General features: G+C 32.2%; 1 protein-coding gene across 1 annotated transcript in view; it reads left to right on the top strand.

The window, feature by feature from the left end:
* LOC110099815 (acetyl-coenzyme A carboxylase carboxyl transferase subunit alpha, chloroplastic) overlaps window positions 1-14,740 on the top strand; it is a 30,079-nt gene extending 15,339 nt beyond the window's left edge. The window contains exons 4-11 of the mRNA XM_020827103.2: window positions 1,219-1,326; window positions 1,450-1,610; window positions 2,488-2,602; window positions 2,706-2,860; window positions 3,861-3,912; window positions 3,988-4,056; window positions 5,493-5,570; window positions 13,489-14,740. Coding sequence (XP_020682762.1) covers window positions 1,219-1,326; window positions 1,450-1,610; window positions 2,488-2,602; window positions 2,706-2,860; window positions 3,861-3,912; window positions 3,988-4,056; window positions 5,493-5,570; window positions 13,489-14,493 — 1,743 coding nt within the window. The 3' untranslated portion in view covers window positions 14,494-14,740. The remainder of the gene's footprint in view (window positions 1-1,218; window positions 1,327-1,449; window positions 1,611-2,487; window positions 2,603-2,705; window positions 2,861-3,860; window positions 3,913-3,987; window positions 4,057-5,492; window positions 5,571-13,488) is intronic.
* The last annotated feature ends 6,483 nt before the right edge of the window (window positions 14,741-21,223 follow it).

Below are 21,223 nucleotides of genomic sequence, written 5' to 3'. Positions count from 1 at the left end.
TATTATATATATTATAAAGAAGAAGAAGAAGAAAAAAAAGAGGGGGAAGACAAAAAAAAATTGTATATATATAACATTGAATTTCAAACAGATGTCGAAGACCCCGGCCGTTGTACCTTAGGTCCGACCGGGATGGTTTTGTCGGAAGAGTTTGGTAGGAAGTTGGACCCTTTTGCTGTGGTGGACCCTCGGTTTGCAAGCCTAAGCACTTTATCATATCTTTCCTACTTCTCGTTGCATGTGAGGAAACCGCTTGTCGGTTGATCTGAGGATAGTATTTTTATTTTATAATTTTGTTTCGTTTGTTCAGACTTTTTCGTTTGTTTTGTGTTTGTTTGGATGTTTGCTATCTAAATTGAATTGAACTGGGTTTCATTTGTCTTGGTGTTCTCCTATTTATCTTTTCTTTTTAGTTTGCCCACATCAAGCATTCATGGAAATCCTCTGTCATATGGAAGGCTCTCATCTTGAGAACCCTTTCTCAGGATCCCCACTAAACACACTTTCTATCCACTCTTTTTTGCTCCACTTCCACGATTCTCTTTTTGAGCCCAATTCAACGCATCTTTGAAGTAAGGATCTTATTGCATAGAGAATACAAGTGATTACAAGGCAAAATAAAGAGGAGAGGTAGAGAAGAAAAAAAGAAAGAAAGAAAGAAAGAAAAAAAGAGTTTATTATTAAGTGGTCATCATCAAATTGGTACCGTAGTAATCTCCCCATGTATCACTTTATCAAAAGATTCAAACTATTTAGCATTTATCTATTTGAAGAAATCTTGATCTTCAGTTTGAGAAGTAGGTTATATTATCGGTAAATTTATGTTTATTTTCTTAAAATGTTCTGCATTGATAATGAAGATATTGCTTAATGACATAAAGGTGAGGTGAACAATTACCGTTAAGTAAATTCAGTTGACCTTACAAAATTTTGTTTATAACCGTCAAACAAGGGAAGCTAAATGTGAAGGAACAAGTATGAAAAGCTATAATAGTATGAAATGTAAATAAAATTTGGCCTTTGCATTATCATTGGACATTTCCAACTTTTTTAAATGCAAAATTAATTATGTGGTCAGTTTGATGGATCTCCAAATTTTGTTTTTCATCTGCCAATCTTTTGGTCTTATGCAGTTTTTTTAGATATTATTTATCATTAATCACTTCTCGGGTTCTTAATTTTAATTTCCTTGATGTATTTTTGCCATATTTTCTGCAGGCTCTAAAAGATCTATACACCCATTTGACTCCAATTCAACGTCTTAATATTGCCCGGCATCCAAATAGGCCAACATTTCTGGATCATGTTTTGAACATAACAGAGAAAGTATTTTCTCTTTGCTACTTTTTTTTAACTCATATTTTATCACGTTTGCTCATCGTCTTATTCTTCTCAGGCTTATGCTTAAGCTCATTCTTTTCTTATTATTTGTTCGATGATGCTGTCCAGTGGGTGGAACTTCATGGTGATCGTGCAGGGTATGACGATCCGGCTATTGTCACTGGTCTTGGAAGTATAGATGGAAAAACTTATATGTTTATTGGTCATCAAAAGGGAAGGAATACAAAAGAAAACATTCATAGGAATTTTGGAATGCCAACTCCGCATGGGTAATGATATATCATGGGTTTCATTAGTTAAATCCTTACTACTGCCATGTTTTGATGACTGCTACAGGGGCGGATCTAGCTTTAATTTTCAGGGGGGCAAACTTTATAATTAAAAGTGTAGAGTTTCTTTTCATAAATATCCTTACAATCAAAATTTGTTCCGAGGGTGTTACCTCTTGACCCCTATTTGTTCATCGTTGTACGCTTCGCAGATATCGGGGGTCCAAGAGGGCAGCGCCCCCTGGCGGGGTTTCTGGGGGTCAAGGGGTAGCGCCCCTGGAACAAATTTTGATTGTAAGGATATTTTGGATTCTCTTTACTATTTTTCTTTGTATTTGGTTCATCGTTCCCTAACAATAACATCTCTACACAATGTGTTTAATTATGTTGGGGCAATTGCCTAAAGATCATAGTATTTTAAAACTTTTAGGGGGGGCAATTGCCTAAATACCCATATAATAAAGACTAAAAAATACATGAAAATAAAGACTAAAAAATACATGAAATGGGACACATACCTAAAGAATCATGTAATACAGAATTTTTTTATTTTTTCAGGGGGGGCAATTGCCCCTCTGGCATTAAGGTGGATCCGCCCATGGACTGTTGCATGTAAAATGAGACTTAAAAATGGTTTCATACGAACTTTTACTCTGTTCAAATGCAACCTATCTTATACCCGATAATTTACATCTATATCCTTTCTAATTTCAACTACGATGTACGTGATAATAATTCAACAAGTTGTTAAGTTATTTAAGGCCAGTTTCCTTATTGATAAGTATGGCTTTGGACCTATGTTTCTCAATTATGCTTCATCTTTAACATGCTAGAATAGGTCGTGGAACTCCATTTGAAATTGTACTGCCCTGTATAGATACCGGAAGGCTTTGCGCATGATGAATTATGCTGATCACCATGGATTTCCCATTCTCACATTTATAGATACGCCTGGTGCCTTTGCTGATCTCAAGTCCGAAGAAATTGGTCAAGTAAGTTTCATTCTATAGTTTTCTGTAGTGTTTGAAGGTTATCGTGTTATATTTGTCTCAGATAAATAGCATGAAATTATTCAGCTTGTTGATATGCATGCAGGGTGAAGCAATAGCTTACAACCTGAGAGCTATGTTCGGGCTGAAGGTCCCAATAGTAACGGTTGTTATTGGTGAAGGTGGATCTGGTGGAGCTCTTGCAATTGGTTGCTCAAATAAACTGTTTATGTTAGAAAATGCAGTCTTTTATGTTGCAAGGTGAGGTGACCATCATAAGTAGTGTAACTACATTTACAAAAATATTAATCAGTAGTAATCTGCTTCAGTTATATCAGTCTTCACCACTTCCAATTCTCGACTCCCAACTCCCAAAATGCATGTTTACACACAAACCACATGAAAAATAGGATTTATGGTTCTTTCTTTAATTGTTTAATTTAGAGTGCAAGTTTTAGAGCTATTGCTAGGTTAACTTCATTTGAATTTTGGAGGCCATGGGCTCTAATATTGGAAACCTCCTTTTTGCAATGATGTGAGATAAGATTGCATAATTAAACCATTCCCAAATTTTTGTATTGGTGGGAGACTTGTCTACTGGATACCCCCTTGCTTGACTTTTGAGTAATAATAGAGCCAAAACTTGATATTGAACTGGGCATGCGTACTGTGATAATTACAATTCATGCTTGGCTAAAACCTTAGTGCAAATCTAGAAGATACGGTTTTCATTCTTATTAATTCAAATTAGAAAGATTACCCAAATGTTAATCAAAATTTTGCGTTTCTTTCCCTTGATTTGAACTTCTAAAATATTGTCAAACAATTTATTTTCTTAGCATATTATCTTGTACATTTGGTCCCTTGGAAATCCTGCTTTGTTTGAACCTTGAGAGGCTATTTTTGCATAATTTATGATCTTCGAACCATATGTCATAGCAGTGATGTTTCAGCAAGCCTGGGACAACATTGAATATGTTAAGGTTCCTAAATATCGGTGTGTTCTGTGCATACAACCGTTAATTATTTTTCTTAATCTTAGTGGGAGGATCATTTGGAGTAGTTTATTCATCCATGTGATTTTAAAAGGTTGTTGTCTTCGTACATTTTGTTTTTGGATCATAAGAGACTACAATTTCAGTTCATGTGATTATTATCGATCCATGCTTTCCTAGGTCTCTTGTATTTCATGCAGATATGTACTTGGACTTCCAAATAATTTTTATTTACATTTTTTTCCTTTTTTCCCTTCAAAATTTAGCCCTGAAGCATGCGCAGCAATTTTATGGAAAACTTCCAAAGCAGCTGCAAAGGTAAGCTGATTTTGTTTATGCTCTTTTAATTATCCAATCAGGCCTTAGCTAATTAAGTATGGCTCCTGTTTGTAGGCAGCTGAAAAACTCAAGATCACAGCCACAGAACTTTGTAAGCTCAAAATTGCAGATGGGATTATTCCGGTATATGTTCTTGAATTATTGCGATTGGTCATTTATTTACTTGTTACTATTTGAGTAAATGAAAACGTGTATGTATTCTTGTAGATCTATCAAATAATTTTCAGCAGAAGTATTCTGCCAATGCATTGTGGTGTCGGAATTGGTCGGGGTTTAGGGTGTTGATGAGTCGAGCTAAGCTAGAGTTACCCCTAGCTTGAGCTTGTGCTTGTGCTTCTGCAAGTTGGAGTTAACTTATGAGTTGGCTCGTTTATTATTAAATAGAGAAAATGATTATGATCCAAGCCATTACTATAATAAAATTGTAAAAGAAATAAAAAATTAAAAGAGAAATAATAAAGAATCACTTGATATAAGAAAATGAGATATAATTTTTAAACATTTTTAATAGCTTTACACTTAATCTCATGAACTATAATATATTTTAAGTGTATTTTACATTAATATTTTTTAAATGAATCGGCTCATGACCTAGTGAGTTGAATCGAGACTGACTCAAACTTGGCTCATTAGATCATGAAGCTTGAATCACAAGCTATTTATCAAGTCGAGCTCGAGTAGGTTTAACTCACACCCATAATCTTAGTTTAATTGGGATCCAACTTTGATGAATATTGAGGTTTGGTCTAAATTTAGTGGTTGTTTTGATAGGCATCTAAACCAGATCCAAATCCATTTGATATTAGCAATTCAAATCACGCCACTCAAGGAATAGGGAAGGGTAGGAGTTGTGTTTATGATTTTTTTTTTTCTATTAATTCTTGTTGGCTGCTATGTGAGGTGTTAACTATGATTTGAGCCACATTTTCTTACAACTTTTTTCCTTGCTATTTTTCATATGCCTCTTATGTTAACTAAAGCCCTTTCAAATTAATTCTTCCTGCCTCTATATGGGCCTTATATTTTATACGGCCAAATTACCTTTTCTAATGTTCACTATCTTGTTTTCATTTGGCACCTCATTAATGTAATCATTTTGCATCATGTCATTCCTATATTATTTATAATCTAATGCTGATTGCATTTGTTAACAAAAATCAAACAACATTGATGCAAATGATTTATTGGATTAAACCTATAGAACTAAAAGGGAATTCATCAAGATTTTATTTACTCGCTGGACCTTTAGTGCTACTGAGCACTATGAGCAAACTCATGGAAGGGGCGTAATAGAATGAAACACATCAGGTTCACGTGTAGCTATCCGCTGTTATGATGCAAGCTATTTAACATTATGTTCCGATTAATTTTCATGATATTTTCAACTACTTTATTTAATGAGCATTATAGTGCATCCTTGCTTCTAGAGCCTTCTTTAGCATTTCCTTTTATTCACCATTTATTACTATATGATCAATCATGTATGCTAGTGCAGCATCCAATGAAATGCATTACGTTTTGGTAGTTGTTCCTATTTTGAATGTTTGTCTGGATCACAGGAACCCCTTGGTGGTGCGCACACTGATCCGACATGGACATCACAACAAATAAAGGTTGCAGTTACGATGGCCATGAAGGTAAAAATTCAAACAAAGCGTTCATTCATGGTATATAGAATAAATTAATGCCTTGTCGAAAGATGCCTAAAAATTATCGGTTAAGACTTCTCTATTTTCTTATATCTCTCGAGCATTGCTGAAATGGATAAAAGTTGGCCGAACGTTGACCAAAATTAGGTATAATTAGTTTTTTGTTATAATCTAGCATTTGTAGTTGAAAAGCAAAACATGGTTTTGAAAACGGGACCGGATCGGCCGGTTCAACCGTGAATCGGACATATAGCCGGTTTCGGTCCTCATGAAAAACTAGCCCAGCATCAAACCAGTGAGTATTGGTTTGATCCGTCGGTTCAACCGACCAATCATTGAACCTGACCTGATTTTTACGAACCGATCAGTTCAATTCATAATCTATTTAAATAATTTATTTAATATTTTAAATTAATGTAAATATAACATATTTTATTTAATAATAGCAAAACATTTAATAATGATTATGTATCAATTAAGCACTAACAAATCATACCCACATAGTCCTACACCCCATGTGTGCTCTTAACCATGAAAATAAGAAAAGCTATATAAACAATACACCACAAAGCTCTCAAGTGATGTAACAATTAGTTAAAATTTCTACTTTAAGACATATACATTATATATTTTTATACATTTTTTTAATAATAAGAATAATATTCATTTTATTGGTAATTATATTTTAATTATTTATCTATTTTATATTTTATTTTTTTTAAATTACATATTAAAAATTAAATTTTATCTATTTATTAAATTTAAATAATCTAATATGAATGATTTGTACTTGTAAAGTTTAATGTGAATTTAATATATAATTTATGGTTTTAAACTTTATCTAAATATATAACATATATTACAATAATTTATAATAATTTATATTAAATTGAACATAAATTAGTAATAATTTATATTAAATTTATAAGTTTATGGATAAACTAATTTTTTTTAGGTTACAACTTTATATCATTATATAATTATTATATCGTTTATTTTTAATTTAAATAATTATAATATTTATTATGTCATCCGGTTCAACCCTAGTCAAACCATTAAATCTTGATTATTGAACCTCTCATATTTCCGGTTCGACGCCCGGTCCGATTCTCACAACTTTGAAGCAAATCCTAATTTTCTAGAAAATTAGTAGCATTTGGTAATACTTTTTTTTACTATTTCGCCCACCACTTTATGTAACATTAATAGCCAATTTCTAGGGATTTATAACAAATCAGCTTCTTGGAATTTATGATGGAAAAACCTTAAAATACTCCTCCAGTTATTCATATGTGGCCAATTTAGTCTAAGAATATAACTTTTCTCCAATTTATTCCCTTTACCATACAAAATTGATCCCCCCTTAAGTAAAAAATAATGAAAAGTGTGATATAAAATTTATTGCCGCATTGACCATCCATATTTATTCCCTCGATCATCCAAATTTAGTACTTGAGGGACTATTTTAGACCAATTTGATATAGTCAGAGAGATTGAATTGGAGAAATGTGATATTCATTTTTACGCATGGTAATGTTAATATTCCCTTTGTAATAAAGATGACTTTGTAAGGAATTTCTGTCAGATAAAGAAAACAAATAAGAACCACAATTTAAAAAAAAAAAACACAATTTTGAGAGAGGGACAATAGATTTTTAGATCCTAGAGTAACTGGAAGTAAAACACCATCATATATAAAAATGAGTAGTAAGAAATGATAGAAATTATCATTAGAAGAAGCAAACCAATAAGGGATGTACCTATCATAATCAAGCTTAAACAGATTGTTTTTAGATTAGGGAAGTTCTTTATATCATTGAGATGAAAGAAATAGTCCCTCTCCATAACCCATATCCATCCATCATGGTTAGTAGAGTGAAAGGAAGCAATAAACTTGTTATAATTTCTGGCGAAAGTGAAAAGATCATTAACTTGAGTAGCAAGGAGCAATCATTAATTCTTTTTTTTTCTTCCAAAAAGTGGATTATTCTACCAATGAACTTTCTAAGAGCTGTAAGAATGTGAAGGAACAATATCTTTAGGGACCCCTTCAATGAAATTGCAACATTGAGATACATTGTCAGACCAAAAGTTCATGGGAGTCAAGTTGTTAAAATACTTGCCACAAATGATAATGGCAACAACAAAAAAATCATTGTTTAGTTACATTGCCTTCTGAATCCATTTATCATGGAGAGACAAATTTCGTGAAACATTAGTCTTTGATACTAAGACGTCCATTATCTTTAGGTCAATAAATGTTCTTCTATTTGATGGGATTTAGAGCACCACTATAATACTTATCATTCCTAAAAAATTTCCTTTCAATATCATCGAACTTTTTGTTAATCCTATTAGGAATTCAAAAGAAAGAGAAGTGGAGAGGAATAAAGTTGAGCACTGAATTGTTGAGCATAATCTTAGTACCTTTTGACAGGCAGTTACCTTTACAAGAAAAAAGCCTCAACTGAATCTTTTAAATGTGTGGATTCCAAAAAAACATGCTAAAAAATTTTAGATCCAAAAAGAATACCCAATTACTTGAAGGGGATATATTCAAAAGAATAACCCAACATACTAGCAAGAAATAAATTTATACCACACAACTTACCTAGGCAAATCAAAATAGATTTGTGAAGTTGATTATAAGCTTAGAAATTCACTGAAAGATGCATAAATGCTCTTGAAAATATTAGCTTGAAAGGGAAATGCTTACAAAATAGTAAGTTTCGTTTCCAAATTGAAGAATACTAATGGTCGGGTCCCTAATTTTGAAATAACAGCCCTCAATACACTTATTGGCAAAAATAACTTCTAGCAATTTATGAAGAACATCTGTATGATGACGAACGGATGAGGATAAAGGGGTCTCCTTGTCCAAGTCCCTTAGAACTGTTGAATTGCTTCCAAAGATTCTCATTAATAATGTTTTGAGAAGATACGCGAGAGATAAATTTTGGAGGGAAGAATTAACTTAAAAGAGAGTTGATCGAAAGTTTCACCAACAATTGTCAAAAGTTTTTTCAAAATTCTATTGAACATGTAATTCTCCTTCTTATGCTTGATGATGGAGTGAATTGATTCACGAGCAACAACAATAGAATTGATAGTTTATCTATCAAGTACTAGTGATAAAAACACCTTGAGAGACAAACCAAATTGGGAAGAAAAATTTTGAGTTTGTTAGTAAAAACATGAGTGAAAATTTTGAATGAACTATTTGAGAAGAGTAATAGGACTAAAGACCTGAAGAAGTTCACTTTTCTCGTTTTTAGGAACAAGACAAATGAAAGCATAACTTGGTTAAGAGGCTTTGCTTAAATAAATATATTCATGCATAGAGATCAATGAGCTCGAGTTCGAACTTGATGATGCTCGACTTACAAGGTCGCGAGCATGCTCGAATAACTATTAGAATTTTTTAAATAATTATTACTTTTATTAAATTTAAATATTAAGAAAACAATTGTTAAAGATGGAACATAATAAATGCGGGTTACAACAGTTTCTAAAAAATATAAAATAATAAAGTTATTTTTCCAAACAAATAAAAAGTGCAGCCATGTGTTGGAAAAGACAAAAAAGCTGCTTTACATTAATAGTAGTGTAGCTATTTTCAAGCAGTTCTAAAATAATAATAATAAAATAGACTCTTCTTCTTGCTACACGGGATTTTATCTGCCAAAACGTGAGCTCAAGGCTCTGTGACGGCACGCCTTACTTCTTCTCCGGCGGCATACACTCTTTATCTCCAGCAATTTCAGGTGAGGGCGTGATCTCACGAGCTTCTTGCGAGTTGTTTTAAGTGCCACGAGTCGAGATTGAGCTCGCCTTTTGAGCTTGAGTTGAGTTCGAGCTCGGGGTTTGGCTGACGAGTCGAGCTCGAGTTAGGCATGACTCGAGCTTGACTCGACTCGTTTTCACCCATATTCTATCCTCTTCAGCTCATTTGAATTTCTTTAGATAATATTTTTGTACATCTAATCAATGATATAGGTGCATCATAATTCAACTCAGTGAGCACATAATGCATCTAAATTACAGTAACAAAATTGTAGTTTAAACAATATGTATGCTTGCTGCAAAACATGAAATAATTTAACTTTACTTAATAATGATAACTCCATTTATTTATTTTTTTGAAAATGACCATAAATATATATCATACAAAACACACATCGGGTCTTATTATTTTCTATAACCAATGAAATTGTCATAGGAGACACTGGCTAAATAATACGAAGTTACTTTCATTTTCATTTCATTTTTCAATTCACACGTGCGGGTACATCACTCCTCTAACTTGTACTATAAAGAGATGTACTTCATCATTCAATCATGCAGATGCAAGCATATTTATTTAGTCACTTTATTTGTATGTCATTCAATAACATTCTATGTATGATGATGAATTGAAAGATCTCATGCTAACTATTACTTATTTTGATATGACCATTCATTGAAATAGAAAAGGATAACTACTGCTTGAGTTTTACAATAATAATTGCTAAACAAGTATTAATTTATTCAATGTAATCAATTAAGAAAAAACAACATTATTACTATAAGAATATGTACATGAGTACTCATCACGAATTAAGTTATTTGATACTTCACTCTTACTCCTTACTGCAATGTTGATGGTTTAAAACTTATAATTATGCATAAGAGAGACACACACAGATATATATATACTTAATAATATCTCTCATAACTATCTCTCATTTTTTCAGACAAGATATCATTAACTTGAAATTTTCTTGTATCTAAATCTAATTTATGAAGTTAGATTATTAATTATTACAAAAATATTATACAATAACTTTGCACGTGCTCTCTCTCTCTCTCTGTCGCTCTTCCTTCACTCTCTATATGCATAAATTTATCACTAATTATTTTAATTAAAAAAATTGGATCATCATCATCTAATTATTATTATTTTCTAAGATAAAATTTCTTTATTATGATACTTAAATTTACTATTACAAATAAGTTTTCATCCTTTAACACACACATACACACACATATAATATATATATTCTCTCATTTAAAATATAAATATCTCATAAATAATTAATTTCTATTTTTAAATTTAAATGCATAACTTTACTCATTATTTCATGAATTCACAATATTTTAAATTATAAAAAAGTTCATAAAATAATCAATTAATCTCATATTCTTCTCTTTCCTACTTAAAAACCCGGATATCAATATTAAAAAAATGAACTGAAAACAATGCAACTGACCTCTTATTTACTTCTCCTACATCTTCCTCGACGCCAAGCAATAGAACGATGGAATAGATATAGTAGGTTCAATCGAATCGACCATCCTCAGTTTGGGATATTACAATCTTTCCCATTTATAAAAATTTCGACCTACAAATTTATTTATGAGTTATGACTTATAGAAAATGCTTTAATCTAAACATCTATACTTTTTGCGTAAATTTAAAATTTAAGACAGTTACAATGCTTTTATTTTGATAACCGCCTCATTTTCCTTTTTATTTTCAAATTAGCTTACACTAATCCTGGTTGTTGTTTCTGAGATATTAAATTAATGTAATGCCAATCGATCAGTTTTTCTTTTCTTTTTAATTCAGATATACAAACTGATATACCCAACAAATTTTTTTTTTTTCAACTTAACGATTAGAATCTAAACCAAATGAGAATTAAATTTGATTACATCATCATTAGTTAATAAAGCGAAAAAAATCATTGATTAGCTGTTAAAGTATAATTAAAAGATCAAAATAATGAAGTTTCTCTTTTCTTATTAAGGAAAGAAGAAAAAAGCAATTTATTTGATGCTTCTTTTCTGATTAAATTTGAACTTTTAATTAGAAATAAATGATGATAGGATATATATCGTGGCTTCATAACCCTATGCAACATCTATGATATGTTTTGAAAGCAAGTCTTCATTCTATTTATAAGGCTTTGTGACGGTTTAGTCTGTAACTTATAATTATCGGTTAAAACGTGATCATCCTAGGTATATGTATGTTTGAAACGCAAGTCTTCATTCTCTTCATGAGTCTTTCGGGAGGATTTGGTTTTTAACATATAATTACCTGTTATCACAACTGCATCTTGGAGCGGGAAATAACAGAATATCAATGAAACAGAACAGACCCATTTAGCATTATCATGCTCTGACTTCACTCATTAATGCTTTCATCTTGTTTATAACTTGTTATCATTACTGTTGCTAGGTCCCAAGTCCTGAATGAGAAAAGTGAAGAGTTGTGTTAGGTAGTCGACAGCTAGCATAAAACTTGTCGAATAATCATAACATTCCTCTCATAACTGTTACACAATGGCGAAAAAGGATTCATGTAGACGGCCCCACATAGTGGGACAAAGGCTTGATTTTGTTGTTATATCATTGTCACTTCATTAGCCGTATACCTATTATTTGGGGTTAGGATTAGGAGCCGGTTTGCTCCATTCATTCTTATTGAGTGATGCACATGGATTAATTCTATTTTTTGCAAAAAATTTCACACAACTTTTTGCCTAGGTACCTGTATCTACTGGTTTCACTTCATAGTCTGTTCACATAATTTTTTTTTTCATTCATCTTACTAGTGCATATTCTACAGTTAATTGCCCAAATTTTACATGTTTATTTTCCACTATTGCCTTAGGCTTCTGTTATGCTTGAACCGGCCCAGCTTTCTGAAACGGAGTTTTAGCACAAAATTTTGTACTAAAACTCCGTTTCAGAAAGCAATAAAAACGCCGTCCCAAACGAAGCCTTAGTCTCTATAATATAATTATTTTTCGATGTATTATTTAAAGTTTTATCCAAAATCTATCTTAACATTTCCATGTTTGTCGTGCTCCTTTTGGCTATGAATGATTTTTTAAAATTGCCACTCAAATATGCAGTATTTTTTATCTTGTTGCAGTTTGATGAACTTTACCTTTTTTTTTAAGTCTTATCCTTTGATTGTATGATGCTCTTATTGCCTTAGGCTTCGTTTGGGACGGCTTTTTTATTGCTTTCTGAAACGGAGTTTTAGCACAAAATTTTGTACTAAAACTCCGTTTCAGAAAGCAATAAAAACGCCGTCCCAAACGAAGCCTTAGTCTCTATAATATAATTATTTTTCGATGTATTATTTAAAGTTTTATCCAAAATCTATCTTAACATTTCCATGTTTGTCGTGCTCCTTTTGGCTATGAATGATTTTTTAAAATTGCCACTCAAATATGCAGTATTTTTTATCTTGTTGCAGTTTGATGAACTTTACCTTTTTTTTTAAGTCTTATCCTTTGATTGTATGATGCTCTTGAAACGCATCTCCATTCAACTTTCAATCTGAACTTTATAAATTTTATTAGCATATATGATCTCATTTTTCAGTGTAATAGTTCCAATACCCATCACATCTTGATATTACCTAAATTTCTAGTAATATTGTTGAAAAAGATAAGAATCAAAATGGTCTCATGACTCTTTACGAAGGGATAAAATGGTCTCCGGCTATTTAAAGTTTTATTTTTATCCCTTGACTAAAAGTGATATTACAGGACTAATTTGGTTTGGTCCCTATTTAAAGAATCAGGGAATAAGTTGATATTTTTATATAGTGGAAGATTATTTTGATCTTTCAAAAGATGCTAGGGGACCAATTCGGTCCTTTTCTCATTATTGAACTGTTAGATGAAGATATCCAATCGATGATACTGTAAGTTGATGCTATTTCTTCTCTATTCAAGTTCTGAAAATTAGTTTGGGTCTTGTTAACTTTTCCTTCTATTTCATCGTGTTATTCAGGCATTATATATAATGAAGAATTTGGATATAATTTTGAGTTTATGCACTTTTCTTTATACTATTTTATTCATGCCTATAGTTTTTCTAATTCAACTGAGATGAATTTTCATAGGAACTTAATGAAATGGACACTGATACTCTACTTAGCCATCGCCATTTAAAATTCCGCCAACTTGGTGGATTCCTAGAAGGATCCATTGTAGAACCCGAGATGAAGCGTAACATGAAGAAGAAGGAGCTTGACGTTTCCAAAATAACAGCCAACCTGGAAGCAGAACTTGAAAAGCTGAAGGTAGAATTAGACGCCAAGGAGAAATCCCGGCCTAGACCTGCTTTCTCTGATGAGGATGTGGAGACGGTGAAGCAAGAAGTCGACAAGGAGATAACCAATGCCTTCATTTCCATGGGCTTACAGGAGAAACTTGAAGCTCTCAAGATGGATTTATCCAAAGCACCCTCTGATCAGAATCTCAGCCCAGCTCTCAAGGACAGGATAGACAGACTTGCTCAGGAATTTAAGAACAACTTATCTGCACCTGGATCATTTGATGGGCTAAAACAGAAGCTTAAAATGTTATCAGAGATAAGAACCCTACAGGAACAGAAGACAAAGGGAGAGATACTCAAGAAGGAGATCAATGAAAAACTCAAAAAACAGGCTGAAGTGAAGATGGAGTTAGTGAAAAAGGCTCGTGATTTGGTGGGAAAGGGAGAGGAGGTGGATGAGGATACACTAAAAGAGGTGAGCAAGGCTAAGGATGATTTAATAGAAATGCTGAAATCTGCAAACTTTGAAGTGTTGGGAGTGAGCAGTAAGATAGCTCCTTCAGCCCCTCCAGTTTTAGTAGAGAAGGTAGCGAAAGCTAATGAAGTGATCTTCAAGGAAATAGAGCAGGTAGTTGACATGGCTGGTTTGAGAGGAAAGTTAGCTGAGCTGAGATCAGAGATTGACAAGGGGACAAGCAAAGATCTGAATAAAATAGAGAGCTTGATAAAAGAGATAAAGGAAGGTGTGTTTACATCACTAGATGCAGAGGAATTGGAAAAGAAGGTTAAAAGCGCAGTTGGTTTGCAAGCAGCTCCTGAAGCAGTTGGTGCCAGTGCTGACAAGAAATAGGTTTTTCAGTAATTTGTTTCTTTGTTTTATGAATATTATTAGATTAGATTTAGCTTTCTTTGCCTCGAACCTCGATTAATTATTCTGTGCGGTCATCGAACGATATCCAGAGACGAATGAGAACACGCCATGTTGTTTTTTTGCTGTGTACAGTGCGGTACCGAGTGATGTGGCGTGTTTTGATTCGCCTCTGGACCGTTTGGTGACCGCACAGAATAATTTCTCTCCGACCTCAGTTTCACTTTCACTATATTTAATTGAGGATTTACATATAAATCATAGGAAATTTATATATTTATATATCTAACACATAAAATTTTATATTTATTTATATAACACTAAAGATTTTAGATCATATCAAAAATATCAATAATATTCACTTTTAAGTGAAATTTATTTATGCATATGTTTTGATATGATTGAACAATTAAATTGTTATATGAATAAATATAAAAGTTTTTAAGTATTAGATAGGTAAATGCATAAAAATTTTGTGATATGTCTATTTATTTTGTAGCTTGTTGGGCTCTATGAGAGCGTTTGAATATGCTAATGCCTAAGTTGTTGAACTTCCAGAGGAATAAACAATAAGTTGGTGAATTACGAGTTAATAAATGTTCATGCACTCAATAAATTCTATGCAATATTTATAATTATTGTATGCCAAAAAATTTGAGTGGTAGAGTGTGTTTTATATCGCAGCGTTGTATAAGAATTCAGCTCGTATAGATAATAGTAGTAAAAGTAAAAAAAAAATTACGTGGAAAACTCAGAAAGGAAAAAAATCATAGGGCATAATTCTGTTGAAAAATCTACTATGTAGTAAGTGATATATGAATAATTCTTTCGTTATTGTTGAAGTAAAGGTGGTTAAATAAACGTATGCTTTTTTCTTATGAATATTACATAAAGCGAATGTCCACAGAGGAACAATATATACCCAATAGTTGGGTTAAAATTTGTCAATATTCTAGAGATGGTGGCAATGGTAGTTGTTGATAATAATAGTTGGTGGTGGTCATCAAAGCAATGGTTGAAAAATGCAAGAAAGTTCTTTATAGTATTCTCTCTTCTTCCCCCTTCATGTGAAGAATGATGTTGTATATGTATATATATTTTTTTGAGTGACATGTTCTATAAATATGACGATGATCTAGAGCAAATTTGAAGTGTTTCATTGGATGATCTATATTGATTCCCTTGATTATAGAGTGTTCATCAAGCATTTAAATGCATTAATGATATAAGAATTAAGTGATCTTGGGTTCATTGGATTCGCCTCATTGAGCCACTCGATTTGACTATAAGTATGCTATATCTGGAGATTGTTTGGTTATCCAGTTAATGCTTTAAAGCTTCCAAATATGCTTTGGTTTCTTGATTTGGCTCGGATGAGACCGATTTTGGTGTCATCGGATTCGTCTCATCAAAACGTTCAATTTGATTATAAGTTTGCTAAAATGAGAGTTTGAATGGTCCCAAATTTAATTTTAGAAGTTTTCAATTCATATGTGCATCAAGATTCAAGCCCGATCACATTGATTTTTGGCAACATGTTAGTTGCTCCCTATTTTCAGACGTTGAAGTCTATATAGCCCAAAAATACATGTCTGAGCCTTTCAAACTTTTGGTGAGGTAAAATTAGAATTTCAAGATAATTACGAGATGCAACCTCTCAGACATCAATGTGAACTTTCCATTGGGATCACGAACTTGTAAAATGTCATTGATCATAATTTTAGCAATTCATAAAGTTGACGTGTCGATTGGAGCATGAGATGTCAATGAAATTTGCTCTCAAGCTTTTAAATTTGTCTAAAATTAATTGTAGAGGCTCTGTTGGGCTTTGAAAGAGTCAAAATTGAGTTCATAACGTTGAAAAATGGTCACGGGGCCCCAAAAATATTAGAATAGATGTGTATGGACTGGAAATTGGGCTTGTAATGGATCACGCCAATTGGACCTACTAGCTGGCAGCATGTCATTGCTTGTCTCAAGCCTTGGGGTGCATTACGTCCGCAAGCGTCATTTTGGTGCCATAATGGGCTGCTGTTTGACATCATAGTGTGGTGCCGTTTTGGCTCCACCCCTTTTTTTGTCCCAAAACTTCTTTTTTGTTTGAAAGTTTTTTTAATTTTTTTTATAGATTTTTTAAATATATATATTTTTTAAAATGGGAATTTTTTAATTATTTATTTTATATTATATAAAAAGTTTTTTTTTTAAATTTTTTATTTAAATCCATGCAACTCCCTTCCTTTATATCATGTAACTGTCTTCCTTAAATACATATAACTCTCTCACTTAAAGTTATGTAACTTTTCTTCTCCCCCCTTCAAGAATAAATAACCCTTAATTGGAGGACGATTTTGCACAACTACTCTCCAATATTCTCTTTCTCCCATTATCTTTCTCTACTCCATTTTTTCTGACATTAGATGTATTTCATTATATTGAATAGAAGGTATCCTCTATCAAGCTTTAGTTTCCCTCTCTATAAAGAAGAAGTTGCTCCTGCCCCCTTTTCTTTTCTCTTCTCAACTTCTTCTCACATTAGAGACATTCTACTGTTTTGAATAAATGATATCCCCTATCAAGCTCCCATACCCCTCTATATAGAGAAGTTACTCTTATCACCATTTTATTTCTCTTCTTCATTTTTTCTCGCATTAAAGGCATTCCACTATCTTGAATAAGTGTTATCCTCTATTAAGTTCCAATGCCCCTCTCTCTAGAGAAGAATTTATTCTTTCCCTATTTTCTCTCTTCTTCACTTCTTCTCATATTAGAGGCATTCAACTGTCTTGAATACGTGTTATCCCCTATCAAGCTTCAATGTCCATCTCTGTAGAGAAAAAAGTTATTCTTGCCCCCATTTCTTTCACTTTTCCACTTCTTCTCATACAAGAGACATTCCACTATCTTAAATATGTTGTATCCTCTTTCAAGCTCCAATGACCCTCTCTATAGAGAATAAGTTGTGCTTGCTCTTTTTGTTTTTCTCTCTTCTCCACTTTTTTTTCTCACATGAGAGACATTATACTATCTTGAATATATGATATCTACTTTCAAGATCTAGTTCCCCTCTCTGTAGAGAATGAGTTATTCTTTATGCATAATTATGAGTGATACATAATATTTTTGATGGCAGATTTGTGGTCTTTATCTTAAAAGAGAGTTGATTGACTCTATTTTGAGAGATTTTTCATCCTATTTTGAATCTTCATATATATATTTTTCCAATTGGGAGATCATCATTGTTAATTATTATAACTCTGGATGTAAAAATGACATTAATGAAAGTACTTTAATTCATGGAGTTTTATCTTCAAATCCTTACACTAATATTATATATGACTATGAGATGTTTATATGAGCTTGATGGATGTTGACTTTCAATTTATTTGAAATAATGATTGCTCAATCTTTATGTAAGAATATTATAATTTATGAACTTACCCCACAGAGGAAATAAAGTCATTTATGCATCCTTAAGACATTCTTTGAGATATTGCCCGCCAGTTAGAGCAACTAGAGCAGAAAATGTATTCCTTATGCAACTTTTAGTCTTTTGAGATTTTTAAAGAATCAAAGAACATATATCATCCAAGGCTTTTAGCCTTACAAGATTTTTTATACATGTACCTTTTGAGGCTTTTAGCCTTCTAAGATTTTTAGTGTATTTGTACCTTCAGAGGTGTATGCCTTCTGAGATTTTTTGGATAATCTTATATCTTATGAGGCTTATGCCTTCTAAGGTTTTAGATATACATTTATCTTTTGAGGCTGTTGCCTTCTGAGATTTTATGTAGATGTGTTCCTTTTGAGGCATTTACCTTTAAAGGTTTTTAAATAATCTTGAACCCTCAAAGGCTTTTACTTTTTGAGATTTTTGAATGAGTGGTGAACCTGTCAACCACTTGCTCTCATGTCGTCTTTCTAGTGAGGACTTTATCTACTACTAGCTTTTTAATGGTGTGGGCTGTGATCGAATTGAGCTACATAAAGAGCTAGAGTGTAATATAAATATGCTTATATTTTCTTTTATATAAAAATAATGAGAACCCCCTAGATACACAAGTATACGTGTCGATAAAATAATAAAGTGATAGTGAAAAGTGTCAATCCCACAAGAAAGTGTTCTACTTAATTATAATTAAACAACTGCTATCTAGTTTAGATGCACGATTTAACCTACTAAATGAAAAGCAACCATTTTTTAGTTTTTGTCACTTACTAAAGACTTACAAGAAAATGAATATTAATATAAATACAATATTATAGATTAATGAATGCAAGACAATATACTTTTCCTAATAAGACTCTTTATTTTAAATGTAAATCAGAGCAGATGCATCCCTAGATCTCTATCAAGCTGGTATGGGTGAAAAAGGAACGATTACATCCTTCTTATAATTATAATATTTTCATATAACCTAGTATGTTTATCATCCTATATCTAGGTATGTTAATATTTCATTTCAATACTCCTATTTATTCTAATATTTTTTTTCATCAAGATAATATATCTCACTAGATATTAACTACATATATAACCATTGTACGCATTAAATTAAGAATGAGAGATATTGAAAATTATCTTCAAACTAATTCAAAGTATAATAGTCTGCATCAGTACTTGCTATATTTTTAGATAATTAGCTCAAAATTTAGAGATTTAACTAGAAATTGATAACAAAAAAAAAAAAAAAAAACTCATATTTATTCCATTCATATAAGAAAAAGATACATAAGAATCAATAGAGATAAATGCCACCAAGAATGATCAATTGAAGATCTACACACTCCTTTCTCCAGTAGCATAATTGCTTACACAATATAAGATAAGATCTCCAAGAGGAAGTATCTTGCACTTCCCTAGCCTCCTTTAGATTTTAATTTAAGGGAGAATTAAAGAAAGACACTTAAAAGTATAAGACTACTAAAAATGATAGAACATTATTACCTAAGAACTTAAAAACTATTTATTACAAATACAAAAATGGCCTCAGACACTATGACGCTCTAAGTGTTGGTGCTGTCGTGTTATAAAATAAACTAGCATCTTAGTGTTGTTAGGCTTGCTCCGCTGTGGTGATGTGCTGACATGGCGTAGTTAACAACTGAATTGATGCATCTTTTGGATGAGTTAGTGCGACTTCTCATTTTGATAACTGCTCCACCTCAACACTGGAAAGGTTGAGCACTATGACACTTGAAAGTGCAATCCGACGTTGCGACGCTGTGATGATCAGTGCTTCAGTGTTTAAATTCCTAAGACTCAAGTGTTGTGACTTGAATTTTTGGCGTAGAGATGCTCTGATGCAATGTGGCACTGACCTTAGCTCTACCACGGTGCCAATCTTTTTAAAATTTTGAAGCGGTCAATGTCATAATATCTGAATTAGGCATTAGGGCATTCTAGATGATAATGATGTGATGCATAATCTGTGGGCATTGCATCTCTTGTTCAACACTTATAAATTTTAGCCTTCTCCTGAATATTTCCTACACCAAACACAGCTAAAATAACACATTTCACTAAATTTTAACACCATATATAATACATAATTTATACTTAACACTTCCCTTCTAAGCTACCTCATTGGCATGCCTTCCTAGGCCTGTGATGGAGACCTTGTTTGCCACTTGCCCTCATAGGGTCGTTCTAATGAGGATCATGTCCACTACTAGCTTCCCATCGAGGCTAACTTATGGGTGTGATTTCTTAGGGTTTTTATTATATGCAATATTATTTATATAAATTTTTATTAAAAATTCAAATAAAACTTAATTGAAAGATATTAAAGTTGAAAATTCTGAAGTGTTTAAATCCTCAGTTTGAGATTGACCAGGATTTCTCAGTTTTCATATATTTTGTTTTAGTTGTTTTTTTCTTTCAAAATTTGGATAGACATGATATGGTTCTATGATTTCTTACTATTATATATGATTTATGAAGTAATGAATACATATATACATTGATATTTTGAATTATAAAATTTGTTTTTGCTATTTATTACTGATATATGATATTAGATAGCTTTGATTATTATATAATAAATGATAAAAAAAAAGAATTCTTTCAAATTAGATTTTGGGACGTTACACTTTATCACCCTCATTTTATTGTTATTGATTTTGGGATTGATTGTTAGCCATTGAAGAAATTGTTGGAAATGTTCTCATAGACGACACCAAATTATTGTGTTAGGAAAATTGAGTCGATAGAGAGTGTGTTTTACGTCTCAGCATTATATAAAAATTCAACACGTATAGACAACAATAATAAGTAAAAAAAAATTATGAGAAAAATCCGGAAAAGAAAAAAATCGCAGGGCCTGACCCATTTGAAAAATCTACTACATAGTAAGTGATTTAAGAAGCCTCTTTTCTTCACTGTTGAAGAAGCGCGTGATTAAATTAACTTCTGATTTTTCTTGATGAAGATTACATAAATCAAATATCCATAGATGGACAATTTATACCAAACACTAGGGCTTAATTTTCCTAATTGAGATTATAAAAGATAGGTGTATGCAAGCAGACAACTATATCAAATAGCATGGTTAAATCTTGTTAGTATTCTTGAGATGGTGACAATGGTGATTGTCGACAGCAATAGTCAGTGGTGATCGTCGAAGGCGATGGCTGGAAAATGCTAGAAAGCTCTCTTTAGTATTCTCTTTTCTTCTCCTTTCATATGAAGTGATGATATATTTATTGATTT

This window comes from Dendrobium catenatum, unplaced genomic scaffold (assembly GCF_001605985.2).
Source record: "Dendrobium catenatum unplaced genomic scaffold, ASM160598v2 fragScaff_scaffold_1608, whole genome shotgun sequence".
Classification (NCBI taxonomy): Eukaryota; Viridiplantae; Streptophyta; class Magnoliopsida; order Asparagales; family Orchidaceae; genus Dendrobium; species Dendrobium catenatum.
Note: the sequence above shows the minus strand (reverse complement) of the source record. Positions and strands in the feature narration are given on the sequence as shown.